The 16,319-nt window shown below is 44.2% G+C and overlaps 1 protein-coding gene across 1 annotated transcript; it reads left to right on the top strand.

Annotated features, from left to right (window-relative positions):
* Positions 1-1,265: 1,265 nt before the first annotated feature.
* On the top strand, positions 1,266-2,125 carry LOC126209877 (OCIA domain-containing protein 1-like; the record flags this gene model as incomplete). The annotated part of the gene is made up of 1 exon (XM_049939001.1): positions 1,266-2,125. A coding segment is annotated over one exon (591 nt), but the record flags the coding sequence as incomplete, so codon positions are not given.
* Positions 2,126-16,319: the final 14,194 nt, after the last annotated feature.

Genomic DNA, 16,319 nt, shown 5'->3' on the forward strand with positions numbered 1-16,319 from the left:
CAGTACTTTACGTTTCCCAATATTGCAGTTCGACGAGGGATGATGGCACGTGGAGTGACTCCACAAGTGTGTGAGGTCATCCATACAGGATCGAACTAGGAGCGACGATTGCTAAAACTGCTCTCTAATAGAGAGGAGAAGTTAGAAATGAGATCATACATTTGTTAGTGTGGCACGATACTGCTTTGTGTATGCAGATCGGCCAATGCTAGTGAGTTGTAAAAACCCAAACAGGTGAGTATAGAGCGTCCCTTTCTGTCCTGAGGCACATGAGGCGCAGGTTCTGACACGATATGTGATCTTCTTCGTGTACTCACGACAACGTGGTCTGCTGCAGGGAATCCCTCCAAACGGCTGCCGCGTCCGGAGAGCTAGCAGGCTGTCGCGTGTGGGTCGCGTGTCAGGGTCAACGGCCAGCCTCACTTTCGCTTGTGGCCCAGCGAGGATCCCACCTAATCCCTCAGGTATACGGCCCGGTGACTGTCAGCTTGCAGGACCGGACGCTCGCCCACCTGCAGGTAGCCGAAGACCTCTTGTTTTTGCGCTGGCTGGCCTCTGCATTGCCACGATACCTGTCATGTGCACAGTTCTGACAAAAATCTTATGCCTAACTTTATCCCATGACCTTCTATGTTATAATAAATTTACATAATGACACATTGATGGTCTGTCATTTCAGACACTCTTATTTTACTTTTATAGTTATTTATCTGTAGCTATCATTATAACATCTAATCTAGACATGGAAATAATTTATTTTGATATATGTGTAGAGACCGATCTCAGTATTGTACATGGCGTGTGATAACTGATGCTATGTAATGGATGAACAACTAAATGTGCGGGCCCGCACCAATATTACTATTACTTATATAGATCGACAGTAGACATGCTCAAGAATTAACTACCATATGCCAACGATCTACATTCTATGGCGCGCGCCAAACACTTGTGGTAGAAAACCCCCACAATATTAATCTAGTTATTGTTAAATCCTACAGTTTAACTTATCCTAGTATATCGTACCTTTTTGTTTACCTTATAGGATACTCTTACATAATTCCTGTTACGTTGAGATGTCTCGCTGCTCGCCGCTATTGACGACAGTGATGTGCGCGCCGTACGACATGACCTCCGAGTTTTCATTACGCCTCACTGAAACTCCAGAGACTGGGTTAGCCATAGCTATAGACGGCTTGTCGCATGGAGGTATACCTCCATGGCTTGTCGTGACTGTGCTCTGACAGCGTCATCTAGTATGAATCGGTTACTTCAAGGCTCACCCTCGTTTCGGTGCCACCCCAAAAGTCATTGTGGCAGGCCTCTTGGGTTATTTTGTGGGGAAAGTATCATACCAGAGCAGATGTGCTGAGAAATTGATGCAGCTTCCCAACAGTCGTATTGGAGAAGCTCTAAGGCAAAGGAAGAGACAAGGAAATCAAGAAATACTAACAATGGATCCAAGTTTTGGTGCTGGAGTGTCATTACCAACATTTGGAAGTTTGGATACATTCTCAGATGTAGGGCCACAACATGACTTGGATTCTGGATACCCAGTGAGTGCAGGGTTAGATGATACATACAGGCCAACTCTTGACTCACCAGCATTTGAAGAAGAGATGCCTCCGCCTGAGGCACAGCAGCGTTCTACAACATACGAAGAACTACGTAGGAAGAACAGAGAAGAATATGAGCAAAAGAAAACAAAACCATACAGAGGTATAACGGGTACTGATGAAGTGCCTACTGTAATTCGTCAACAAACACCATTGGAGGAACAGGCACCTAAAAGACCTACACCACCACCTTCATGGAACAAACCAAAAAACAAATATGGAGATGTGTGGGAAGAATAACATGTAGGTTGTTAATTTTTTGAAGAATGTTATTACGTGTGTTACTGCTGAGCTATTCTGCACAAAACCATTTTACATTATTTGCTCCATTGCGGTCTTCATGTGCAGATTTTTTAGATTGTCTTTTATGAGGTATTCGGCAATAAATTGTTTGGCTATTATTTTAGCAGAAAATATTTTTGAGTGATTGTTATTATGATGAATATTTGCAATTGACCAACATATATGGTAATTTTCCAAAAAGTTATTTCAAATACATTGATACAATTTTATCTTCTGTTTAAAAAAAAAAAAACACGCGAACTGACTCTAATCAACCCTGCCAGTGGAGTAGAAGAGAGTTTGGCACCTGCAATAATTTAATTTGATAAATAAGTTAAATAAACGAAGGTTTCATTAACATAGTGCGAAATGATGGGTTGCTCTACCGATTAACAGAATGAAAGTTCTGTCCAAAATAACAATATGATTTATTAAGACTAAACACAAAATAATAAAAAAACACATGAAATATTTATAATACATCAAATTGGCTCAAATTGGAGACTCATACAAACACTGTAAAGGTGAAGTTGTCCCTAAACTAGATCGTGAGGTGTAAGACGAAGTGGTATGTGGAGCCAATTCCTTGCCACTCAAATCTCAAGAGAGACACACAGCTAACCCAACAGTAATTGCTGCTACTCAAGACAGAACAAAGTTAGAAAAAGACGAACAGGCGCGCTCTGCTGAGCTCTGATTGACTAGGAAAATCCCTATCTGCCGGTGCTGCGGACATACATTACCAAACTGTCTTCTTGACTGCCAGAACACGATCTGGCGTATCGGCGGCGATGGCTGGTTGCTTCGACGTCCTCGACCGAAAGGCGAGAGCCGACTACCCTGAGCACCCGTACAGGCCGAACACAGAACATTTCCGCCCCCACGACAGTGGCCGTGGTTAAACGTTCCAATCAGCAACTCGAAAACCGGCGGAAAATTCCACTCCATTGCCAGAGCACTACCATTCCACCAATGGAGATTCTTGGCGCCAATTTCTGCGCTGATTTTGCTACGTCACGGAGCTATGCCCTGAGCAAGCCAATCACAGTTACTATTTTGCAGAAAGCGCGGGAATTTTCCCGCCACAACTGCCTGGGTACACAAGTCATTCCCACGCCTCGCTGGTAGCCCGCCAGAAAGTGTTTTCGCTAAGTTTCCGCGAAGTAACGAAATCTCTAGCCCAGCCGCTACTTCAGGCCCCGGCGGGCGTGTCTCTTGGCAATGTCGGCGTCTGGAAAGCATTCACTCGACTGCCTCCCACCCGTCGGCTTAACCCTCTCGAGATCAGTGGAGCCCGCCTGTCACCAGACCACCTGGGTGACGAGAGACGCTGCGTGGGAAGTCCGCGTGTGAAGGAATGGCGACTTTCCACCGCATGCAATTAGAGAGGAGAATCGTAAGATAGAAATATGAGAGGGGGCTCATGCCACCTCTCAATGTGAAATTAGAGAGAAGGTCAGCGTTGGCCGTAATATTGATGTTTTATTGACAGCACAATCGATTTTCAATCACATAGTGATCATCTTCAGTGCTGTGGTGTACAAATAAAACTCATAGGCACTGGTATCAAGTTATTATCAGTAACGAAAGCTTATGAAACGATTGTGTAATCAACGACGCTGGCCAGGCTAAAAGACAAAGGTTTTTAGATGAGTTGTAGAAGAACATGTTAAACATCGCCAACACAGAGTTGACTTGTAATTTAGCATTTTCTTTCAACTGCTCAATTACTGAATATAATTACGTTACTTCGACATTCACTCCTCTGTTAAGTAGCAGTAGAGCTTCGCGAATGACTGAGAAGACCATTTAGACAGTGCACATTCTTCCGTGAGTTTTGTGTGTTTATAAATGGCTGGACTGACATCTTAAAAGGGAGATCACATTTTCGTTGTTGAGTCGTAGATAATTCATGGTGAATAAAGTTATGGAATTATTCTGCGGCAGAAAAATTCTGACCGACAGACAGACATTCTTTCCGCCTGCAGTTACCGAATGGTATTAGCTGCAGACGAAACAAACTGTGCTTGACAGCTCCTAGGGGTGAAAAGTGTACATCTAATCGCTACGATAGTGAAGCTTGAAATGAAGGAGAGTCATCTGCCGTAGTTGGAATGTAATTGAACCACATTCTGCTGAAATGAGGGAAAATAAATGCTGCAATTGTCAAACCGTAATTGATCGTGAATTTCGTAAAACACAAGGAATCATGTACCTCAGGAAAGGTATAACTGCTTTGCGTCACGTAGAACTGATGTATTTTGCATATCCGCTGATTAGGTGTACGTTGTGCACTACATCAATGACGTCACTACTCGTTTACAAAATATAGTGACGCTGACTGTACGTGTCTTGCTACAGCGAAATATGTACCAAGGTGAAGGGATATTAAGAATGTTTCAGGAACTAAGAGACAAGCTACATTACAAAATTCTTAGTGCACGAGGTCTGATAAAAAAAGTAACGGGAATTTATGTTTTTCTTCAAGAATCGTTATTTATTTATCACCATTAACCTTGCCCACTTCAAAGTAATCCCCCCCCCCCCTCATACACAGGGTGTTACAAAAAGGTACGGCCAAACTTTCAGGAAACATTCCTCACACACAAAGAAAGAAAATATGTTACGTGGACATGTGTCCGGAAACGCTTACTTTCCATGTTAGAGCTTATTTTGTTACTTCTCTTCAAATCACATTAATCATGGAATGGAAACACACAGCAACAGAACGTACCAGCGTGACTTCAAACACTTGTTACAGGAAATGTTCAAAATGTCCTCCGTTAGTAAGGATACATGCATCCACCCTCCGTCGCATGGAATGCCTGATACGCTGATGCAGCCCTGGAGAATGGCGTATTGTATCACAGCCGTCCACAATACGAGCACGAAGAGTCTCTACATTTGGTACCGGGGTTGCGTAGACAAGAGCTTTCGAATGCCCCCATAAATGAAAGTCAAGAGGGTTGAGGTCAGGAAGCGTGGAGGCCATGGAATTGGTCCGCCTGTACCAATCCATCGGTCACCGAATCTGTTGTTGAGAAGCGTACGAACACTTCGACTGAAATGTGCAGGAGCTCCATCGTGCATGAACCACATGTTGTGTCGTACTTGTAAAGGCACATGTTCTAGCAGCACAGGTAGAGTATCCCGTATGAAATCATGATGACGTGCTCCATTGAGCTTAGGTGGAAGAACATGGGGCCCAATCAAGACATCACCAACAATGCCTGCCCAAACGTTCACAGAAAATCTGTGTTGATGACGTGATTGCACAATTGCGTGCGGATTCTCGTCAGCCCACACATGTTGATTGTGAAAATTTACAATTTGATCACGTTGGAATGAAGCCTCATCCGTAAAGAGAACATTTGCACTGAAAGGAGGATTGACACATTGTTGGATGAACCATTCGCAGAAGTGTACCCGTGGAGGTCAATCAGCTGCTGATAGTGCCTGCACACGCTGTACATGGTACAGAAACAACTGGTTCTCCCGTAGCACTCCCCATACAGTGACGTGGTCAACGTTACCTTGTACAGCAGCAACTTCTCTGACGCTGACATTAGGGTTATCGTCAACTGCACGAAGAATTGCCTCGTCCATTGCAGGTGTCCTCGTCGTTCTAGGTCTTCCCCAGTCGCGAGTCACATGCTGGAATGTTCCATGTTCCCTAAGACGCCGATAAATTGCTTCGAACGTCTTCCTGTCGGGACACCTTCGTTCTGGAAATCTGTCTCGATACAAACGTACCGCGCCATGGCTATTGCCCCGTGCTAATCCATACATCAAATGGGCATCTGCCAACTCCGCATTTGTAAACATTGCACGGACTGCAAAACCACGTTCGTGATGAACACTAACCTGTTGATGCTACGTACTGATGTGCTTGATGCTAGTACTGTAGAGCAATGAGTCGCATGTCAACAAAAGCACCGAAGTCAACATTACCTTCCTTCAATTGGGCCAACTGGCGGTGAATCGAGGAAGTACAGTACATATTGACGAAACTAAAATGAGCTCTAACATGGAAATTAAGCGTTTCCGGACACATGTCCACATAACATCTTTTCTTTATTTGTGTGTGAGGAATGTTTACTGAAAGTTTGACCTACCTTTTTGTAACACCCTGTATAATATACTTGGGGCAACGGTTTTTCAAATCTTGGAAGCGCTTCTGTGACTCATTTTTCGTTATGGTATTTAGCTCCTTCAGCGATTCTATTTCATCAATGGTGGCAAAACGACGCCCTTTCATGCTTCTCCTCAGCCTTGGGAAAAGAAAGAAATCGCAGGATGGCCATGTCCGGCAAATAAGGTGGTTGGGACAACACAACGGCTTCGTTTTTTGCCAAAAGACCTCGAGAAAGGATTATGGTGATGCAATTTTGCCACAATTGTGGTCGTTTTCTTCGGATTGCTGCAGCAAACGGCACATAACTTGCAGGTAGTATTCCTTACCGACCGCACGACCATAAGACAAGGTCTCATGACGCAATATGTCATTTTAATCGAAGAAAACAGTGAGAAGGACCTTCACATCGAACTTGTGGAATTTTTTGTGGTCTTGGCTTTTCAGGCAGTTTCTAATAGGAAGACTGGGCCTTCGTTATGACACCATACGCACGTACCCGTGTTTGGTCACCTGTTATAACCTTATTTAGAAGCTCTGGATCATTATCGACTTCATTCAGCAGTTAATGAGCGATGATTGGCAACATTGATTCTACAATTTTCGGACTTTGCTGCTACTTTGCTGCTACACGCTTCATGCCGAAAACATCCGAAAAAATGGCATGGGCCAAAGGATGTGCTGACATCATCAGCAGCCTCTCTTATAGAGATCCGGCGATGTTCGAGAACCATTTTCTTGACTTCTCCCACGCTGTCGTCAGTAACTGATGTGCCAGGACGTCCAGAGCGGTCATCTTCTTCAACGCCTTCTCGACTCTCTTTGAAACGTTTATACTACTCGCAAACTCTTGTCTCACTCATAGTAAATTCGCCAAAAATCACAGTCGGCATTTCGAATGCTGTGCTGCAATTTATTACATTTATCAGGAAAAATTTATTACAAATCCTTTGGTCCATATTTTTCAAAAGTAAAGATACGCCGAGCACTCGAAAACACGTACGAGACCACGACGCTATTCTGTGCTGCGCTAGGAGGTCGCTACGCTGCGTGGTGTTTTAATATAGATGATACCGTTATGGTACCGCTTTCCTAGAGAGGCGTAAAAGCCAAAACATACAACCTTCAATAGTAATAGTAGTAAGGACCAGCAATGAGTGTGCCTGAGGAGCAGGAATCATGGAAGGACTGGCAAAAGATTGTTTAATTGTACATTTACCATGACATTTTATTAACACAGTTATTGTAAACCGATATAAATATATTGAACATTCAAATGTAGTGCAGTTCTTGTTTTAACAATGGCAAGTATTAAAGAGAAAAAATAATCAGGCAATAGTTTAAAAAATGGCTCTGAGCACTATGGGACTCAACTGCTGTGGTCATTAGTCCCCTAGAACTTAGAACTACTTAAACCTAACTAACCTAAGGACATCACAAACATCCATGCCCGAGGCAGGATTCGAACCTGCGACCGCAGCAGTCGCACGGTTCCGGACTGCGCGCCTAGAACCGCGAGACCACCGCGGCCGGCAATAGTTTAAATTAGTAAAGTCCATACAAGGCCCAGGAAATAGCAAATGGTTTCCAGTCGATCTGAGCGACTTTTACCTTCAGGACAAGGCAGTAGATCAAAGTGAAAATATAAAATCGGGCACTCGATGAGCATCAAAACAACAAAATTACGGCAGCTTCAGCAGTTAATATTCAAGCTCCACCTTAAGACTACAATAAGAAACCAATACAAGTGAATCACTTAATAAGGCTGCGCTTAGCGGTGCATCCGCAAGCGTTCGTTCAACGACCAACCAGCGTAGACGAGGACCGCACCGTCCGGTTCAGGCACCGGACCACACCCACCCACGCAGTGGACCTGCCAGCGCTGGACAACGGACAGCCGAGCTCGGACGCCCACACAAACGCCGAGCCAGAACATCCACAAAGCAAATTGCAATTGAACTCTGTAACGTACACACATCACGAGTTAGTTTCTATGCGGATGATAGTAAGGATGATTCACAGCACAGATGAACACATAACCAAGTGATGACGCACAGTAATCTGCATATACGTAAGGGGCAGCCTACAAGAATTTACTAGCAATAAAAGAAGCTGTAAATATATACATATACTGAAGAGCCAAAGAAACTGGTACACCTGCCTAACATCGTGTAGAGTCCCCGCGAACATCCACAAATGCCGCAATGAGAGGTGGCATGGACTCGACTAATGTCTGAAGTAGTTCTGAACGAAACTGACTCCATGAATGCTGCAGAGCTATCCATAAATCCGCAAGAGCACGAGGGGACAGAGATCTGTTCTGAACAACACGTTGCAAGGCATCCCAGATATGCTCAATAATGTTCGTGTCTGGGGAGTCTGGTGGCCAGTGAAAGTGTTTAAACCCAGAAGAGTGTTGCTGGAGCCACACTGTACCCATTCTGGACGTGTGGTGTGCCGTATTGTTTTGCAGAAATTCCCCAAGTCCGCCGCAATGTACAATGGACATGAATGGACTTAGGTGATCAGACAGGATGCTTATTTACATCTGAGTCGTATCTACACTTATCAGGGGTCCCATATCACTCCAACTGCACACGCCCCACACCATTATAGATCCTCCACCAGCTTGAACAGTCCACTGCTGACATGCAGTGTCCATGGATTCATGAGGATGTCTCCTTACCCGTACACGTCCATCAGGTTGATACAATTTGAAACGAGACTCGTGCGACCAGGCAACATGTTTCCTGTCATCAACAGTCCAATGTCATTGTTGATGGACCCAGGCGAGACGTAAAGTTTTGTGTCGTGCAGTCATGAAGCGTACACGAATGGGTCTTCGGCTCCGAAAGCCCAAATCGATCATGTTTCGTTGGATGGATCACCCGCTGACACTTGTTGATGATCCAGCACTGAAATCTGAACGAATTCCCGGAAGGCCTGCACTTCTGTCACGTTCAAGGATTCTCTTCAGTCGTCGTTTGTTCCGTTCTTGTAGGATCTTTTTCTGGCCGAAGTGATATCGGTTATTTGTTGTTTTACCGAATTTCTCATATTCACGGTACGCTCGTGGAATGATCGTTCGGGAAAATCCCCACTTCATCGCTACCTCTGAGATGCTGTGTCCCATCGCTCGTGCACCGACTATAACACCACGTTCAAACCCACCTACAGTTTGATAACCTGCCATTCTAGCAGCATTAAGCGATCTAACAACCGCGACAGACACTGGTTGTCTTATATAGGCGTTTCCGATCGCAGCGCAGTATTCTACCTTATTACATATCTCTGTATTTGAATACGCATGCCTATACCAGTTTCTTTGGCATTTCACTGTATGTATATGGATAGATCTCCGCAAAGAAGAGAAAACTATTTTGAACTGCCAAAGATGGCTGCGAACAGCGATACACTGCCAGCGAGCTGTTGTGGGCGGGAACACTTCAGTCACAGCTTTACGCCCGCGGCTGATAACAGCAGAAGACCACTTCGGGATGAGTTAGGCCGGTATTACACTATCAAATTTCTTTGTCAAAGATTTGATCAAAGATGTGATGAAATATTCCGTCAAATATATTTGACAGAGATCTTTGACGTATCGCTAGAAGGGGTATTACACTGTCATCATATTTTTCGTCGAAGTTCAAGATGGCTGACAACAGCAACTTGTTATTAACCGCAGCAGTTGCATGTACCATAATTGCACTGTGTGCACATGCGGAAGAGAAGCGGGGAAAAAAAAGTAAACGTACCCGGGTGAAGCCGTGGGTTTTACGACGACACGATAAAAGCATCCAACAAAACTTGTTGCGTGAGCTTATAGTGGAGGACGTCAAGTCGTACATCAATTACTTAAGAGTGGATGAGCATACATTTCTGTATGTGCTCAGTGAAGTGTATCCTCATATCACAAAGCACAATATTCACTTAAGAACTGCTATATCTGCAGAAGACAGGTTTACTATAACACTCCGATTCCTTGCTACAGGAGAGGGTTATGTTAGGTTAGGTCAGGTCAGGTCAGGTCTAGAATCTTCTAATCTGTTTTTGTATTAAGCGTGCCACACGTTTTAAAGCGCCTCATCAGCTTCATACATCTCTATTAATTTTCTAGTTGTCGACACACACCAATTGTATTTACCGGCAATGTTTATTAAAACACTACAGACGACAGAATGATGCAGCGATGCTAGCGCTCCGTGTGGTAACATGTCACTTTGCAGTGAACAGAAGACAAGCGACTTCTTTAATGAAATCTACAGGGAGGCCCCAGATTTGATCAAATATTGGACGACATTTGACAAAGTTCCCTATGTGCGTGCGTACTGTAAGACCTTCGGTACACACACCATCAGATTATTTGACTTGTCGCTCTAACGAAGTAGGTGAGTGTCAGCAATATGTCTCGTGGTCTTATCGTGGCGTGTTTATCTTCTGCCGTTAGGTCAGACGACAGAAATGCCACTTGCACGCTTAGGTTAGCAGATTGACGGTGACGAACTTTAAACAGAACTTGATTAATTTTCAAACACATTTATTAAAATAATAAAAAGCATAGACATTACGTAACTTGATTCTGGATGCTGTTTACAATTGACAATCTGAAGTTCCTTTGGTCTTGGTACATTAATCTTACTCTCACATATCTCTGATACTCGAGAAAGTGTCTATTCATTTATCTTCATGGCTATGTACAGGAATATGGTAATCTTATTAGGCGCAGACTGAAACTTGACTATACTGGTACAGACTAATGCAGACTGGTACAGACTAATGCAGACTGACTGATCGGAGGTCTGTACACTCGTTATAATACCTCACGCGTTCAGGTATCACTGCGCGAGTGTGATCCGCGAGGAGAAAAGGTTCTACGTTAGCAGCAATCTCATTGGCTGCGTTACATATTATAATACCTCACGCGTTCAGGTATCACTGCGCGAGTGTGATCCGCGAGGAGAAAAGGTTCTACGTTAGCAGCAATCTCATTGGCTGCGTTACATATTAATACGCGGATCAGCGGAAGCAGAATGTGGTCCGTCTGTAAGACAGCGCCATCTCGTAGAGCGGAGACGGACGAGCGCTGCGCCTGCGCTGTTGTGCTTAGCGGGTCGCGCTCTAGTGGGAAAGTTGTGTACGCGCTGACTACGCGGAACTATGTACACAACACACCATCAAATATCTTTGACAAAGAAATTTGATAGTGTAATACCGGCCTCGGGAATCCTCGCTGAGTCGTGCAGAATTGCCCGCCGTCCAACATAAGGCGACAGACTAACGCCACGCAGCCACAACTCGGTCTGGAAAGCCAGCGAGCTTCCAAGTGCTGCGCTCAACGGCCGCCATCTCGGCACTCTCTTCCTAATCGCTGGTTGCCACAAAACACGCTCAATGCCCACCGTCCAAGCGCTCCATCCTGACTCCTTCCCTTACCAAGACCATGGAGAAAGCATAAAACCAAATACATCAAACATGCGTGCCTCACCGACCCAGTAGACACTGCAATTATTCGTACGTTGTCCCAGCACTTCGCGTCTCTAAAACTACAGTGCACCAGCGGCGGCGGCGACAGTTGCGAGGCGTTTTCCCCTGGTCCAGCGTGCGCTTCCCATCTCCCTGTACACTTGTAAGTAGGCTGTTCAGGTTTTTATGTTGGTAACGCCACGTAGCGCTCTGTATGAAAATCACAGGCCCCCACAACCGCACGAGTGTTCGACTGTGAAGAGCGGATAAATTGAATAGCTGGCCGGCGGCCATTAGAGTGTTAAACTGACGCGCGGAGTTCGAATGTTTATACATCGCTTTTGGTTATAAAATGCCTTCCCTCGAGTTAGGTCACAAACATAACGCCTCATTTAAATACGTTACTACAATATACTTTTTAATTTATAAACAAACAGCAACTAGTTCTCTGTTTATGAATTTATCTTACGTTCTACTTGGTATCTGCCGTAGCTAAAAGTTATGTACTGGACCACTAGCATTTTTCGTAGTTCCTTTACGATACATGTACGCAAAATGCATCAAAATACTCGAAGATTTGCCCACTATATGGATATTTTCTGACTCTACCTTCTTTTAGATTTTATGACGAGAAGTGCGTTATATATGGCATAGCGCTTTGGCAACCCAGGACCAAATTATCAAGTTTCAACTTAACCTAGACCATGAAAACACTACCGATCAGCCAACTTTCTTCAAAATGATCAGAACATATAAAATGGTATTCTGTCGGTCGGAAATCTTGCCTCCTGACAGCGTGTAACCATTTTTGTAACAGCTGTGGTTTTGAGAAAGGAAACCTGCAAATAGATGCACAGACATTATGCTAATACAGTGTTACAAAAACATTTATTAAGCAAGTGCACTGACATACAAAACAACTTAAAATATCCACGTACCTGTGAAATGTAATATTCGTTCCTTTCTCGAATTTATTTGTACAATTAATCGCTGCACAACTCTTCACCATTGTACTTCTTTTGATTGGAACGTACAAACAGTAGAATTATGAGTAACAAATACTGTATGTACGCCCCAACCAATATACAACGTTGAATCAGGGTCTTCATTAACAACAATACTACACAACACATCAGACTACAACCACTATAATGGCGTCCAGCCGAAGGTTCAAATTATCCCGCGACTGCAGCGCCAACAGTGAGTCTAGTTATTTTTTACAAGGTCTTTGGAAAATCACTGACTGTGCTGTGTGCAGTCTGTGGCTAGTTTGCATTGTTTAGTTGCCATTGTAGTGTTGGGCAGTTGGATGTGAACAGCGCATAGCGTTGCACAGTTGGAGGTGAGCCGCCAGCAGTGGTGGATGTGGGGAGAGATGGCAGAATTTTAAGAGCGGACGATCTGGACGTGTGTCCGCCACAATGAGTAAATTTATAATACTGGAGATCATGAACTGTTATATATATATTATGACTTTTGAACACTATTGTTTGTTCTCTATCAAAATCTAACTATGCCTATCAGTAGTTAGTGCCTTCAGTAGTTTGAATCTTTTATTTAGCTGGCAGTAGTGGCGCTCGCTGTATTGCAGTAACGAAGATTTTCGTAAGTGATTCGTGAAAGGTATAGGTTAATGTTAGTCAGTGCCATTCTTTTGTAGGGATTATTGAAAGTCAGATTGCGTTGCGCTAAAAATATTGTGTGTCAGTTGAAGCACAGTCATTTATAATTTTTCTAAGGGGACGTTTCACACTGAGCAGACAGAAGTCACGGGATACCTGCCAATATCGTGTCTGACCTCCTTTTGCATGGCGTAGCGCAAAAACTCGACGTCGCATGGACTCAACAAGCTGTTCGAAGTACTCCGCAGAAATATGGAGCTGTGCTGCCTCTGTAGCAGTCCATAATTGTGTATTGCTGGTCCGAACTGACCTCTCGATATTGCCCCATAAATGTTCGACGGGATTCACGTCGGGCCGTCTGGCTGGCCAGATCATCAGCTCAAAGTGCCCAGAATGTTGTTCCAACCTATCACGAAAAACTGTTGCCCGGTGACGCAATGTCATCCATTAAAATTCCGTAGTTATTTGGGAACACGAGGTCCATAAGTGGCTGCAAACGGTCTCCAAGTAGCCGAACATAATCCAGATCCAGTCTATTCCACGTCAACACAGCCCACACCATTATGGAGTCACCACCAGCTTCCACAGTGCCTTGTTGACCACTTCGGTCCATGGCTTCATGGAGCCTGCGCCATCGGCCCTTACCAAATTAAATACTACCAGGTGGTAACAGTTTCCCAGCCCTCTAGGGTCCAACCGACATGGTCGCGAGACCAGGAGAGGCGCTGCAGGCGATGTCGTGTTTTTAGCAAAGGCACTCGCGTCGGTCGTCTGCTGCCACAGCCCATTAACGTCAAATTTCGCCGCTCTGTCCTAACGGATACGTTCGTCGTACGTCCCACATTGACTTCTGCGGTTGTCGTCTGTTACCACTGAGGACAATATTATGGAAATGGAAGAGGATGTAGATGAAGATGAAATGGGAGATACGATACTGCGTGAAGAGTTTGACAGAGCACTGAAAGACATGAGTCGAAACAAGGCCCCCGGAGTAGACAACATTCCATTGGAACTACTGACGGCCTTGGGAGAGCCAGTCCTGACAAAACTCTACCATCTGGTGAGCAAGATGTATGAAACAGGTGAAATACCCTCAGACTTCAAGAAGAATATAATAATTCCAATCCCAAAGAAAGCAGGTGTTGACAGATGTGAAAATTACCGGACAATCAGTTTAATAAGCCACAGCTGCAAAATACTAACGCGAATTCTTTACAGACGAATGGAAAAACTAGTAGAAGCCGGCCTCGGGGAAGATCAGTTTGGATTCCGTAGAAATACTGGAACACGTGAGGCAATACTGACCTTACGACTTACCTTAGAAGAAAGATTAAGGAAAGGCAAACCTACGTTTCTAGCATTTGTAGACTTAGAGAAAGCTTTTGACAATGTTGATTGGAATACTCTCTTTCAAATTCTGAAGGTGGCAGGGGTAAAATACAGGGAGCGAAAGGCTATTTACAATTTGTACAGAAACCAGATGGCAGTTATAAGAGTCGAGGGACATGAAAGGGAAGCAGCGGTTGGGAAGGGAGTAAGACAGGTTGTAGCCTCTCCCCGATGTTATTCAATCTGTATATTGAGCAAGCAGTAGAGGAAACAAAAGAAAAATTCGGAGTAGGTATTAAAATCCATGGAGAAGAAATAAAAACTTTGAGGTTCGCCGATGACATTGTAATTCTGTCAGAGACAGCAAAGGACTTGGAAGAGCAGTTGAACGGAATGGATGGTGTCTTGAAGGGAGGATATAAGATGAACATCAACAGAAGCAAAACGAGGATAATGGAATATAGTCAAATTAAGTCGGGTGATGTTGAGGGTATTAGATTAGGAAATGAGACACTTAAAGTAGTAAAGGAGTTTTGCTATTTAGGGAGTAAAATAACCGATGATGGTCGAAGTAGAGAGGATATAAAATGTAGACTGGCAATGGCAAGGAAAGCGTTTCTGAAGAAGAGAAATTTGTTAACATCGAGTATAGATTTAAGTGTCAGGAAGTCATTTCTGAAAGTATTTGTATGGAGTGTAGCCATGTATGGAAGTGAAACATGGACGATAACTAGTATGGACAAGAAGAGAATAGAAGCTTTCGAAATGTGGTGCTACAGAAGAATGCTGAAGATTAGATGGGTAGATCACATAACTAATGAGGAGGTACTGAATAGGATTGGGGAGAAGAGGAGTTTGTGGCACAACTTGACCAGAAGAAGGGATCGGTTGGTAGGACATGTTCTGAGGCATCAAGGGATCACCAATTTAATATTGGAGGGCATCGTGGAGGGTAAAAATCGTAGGGGGAGACCAAGAGATGAATACACTAAGCAGATTCAGAAGGATGTAGGTTGCAGTAGGTACTGGGAGTTGAAGAAGCTTGCACAGGATAGAGTAGCATGGAGAGCTGCATCAAACCAGTCTCAGGACTGAAGACCATAACTAACTAACTAAACCACTGACAACTGTAAACAAACGCCGCTGTTTTTTTTTTAACTTATGGGATTTAACTGTTAAGGTCATCAGTCCCTAAGCTTACACACTACTTAACCTAAATTATTCTAAGGACAAACACACACACCCATGCCCGAGGGAGGACTCGAACCTCCGCCGGGACCAGCCGGACAGTAAACGCCGCTGTTCTCAGTCGTTAAGTGAAGGCCGTCAGGCACTCCATTGTCTATGGTGAAACATAATGGCTGAAATTAGGTATTTCCGGCGCACTCTGGATACTGTGGATCTCGGAATATGGAATTGCCTAACGATTTCCAAAATGGAATGTCCCGTCGTCTACCTCCAGCTACCATTCCTCGTCCAAAGTCTGTCAGTTCCCGTCTTGTGGCCGCACCGACGTCGGAAACCTTTCCACATGAATCACCTGAATACAAATGACAGCTCCACCAATGCACTGCCGTTTTATACCTTTTCTACGCCATACTACAGCCATCTGCATCGGTCAATATTGCTATCCCATGACTTTTGTCACCTCAGTGTACATTCTCTGGTGAAGCGTTCCAGACCGTTTTTTTCTTTTTAGATATCCAGCATAATCATATAGTGCTAAGGGACCTGACAGTTTAAGCAAAATGTAGGTCTGGTCCTGTAAGTAGGCTGTTTAGGTTTTTATATTGGTAACGCCACGTAGCGCTCTGTATGAAAATCTCTGGCTGTGCTGTGTGCAGTCTGTGGCTGGTTGGCATAGTTGTTGGAATA

Source organism: Schistocerca nitens, chromosome 10 (genome assembly GCF_023898315.1).
Source record: "Schistocerca nitens isolate TAMUIC-IGC-003100 chromosome 10, iqSchNite1.1, whole genome shotgun sequence".
Lineage (NCBI taxonomy): Eukaryota > Metazoa > Arthropoda > Insecta > Orthoptera > Acrididae > Schistocerca > Schistocerca nitens.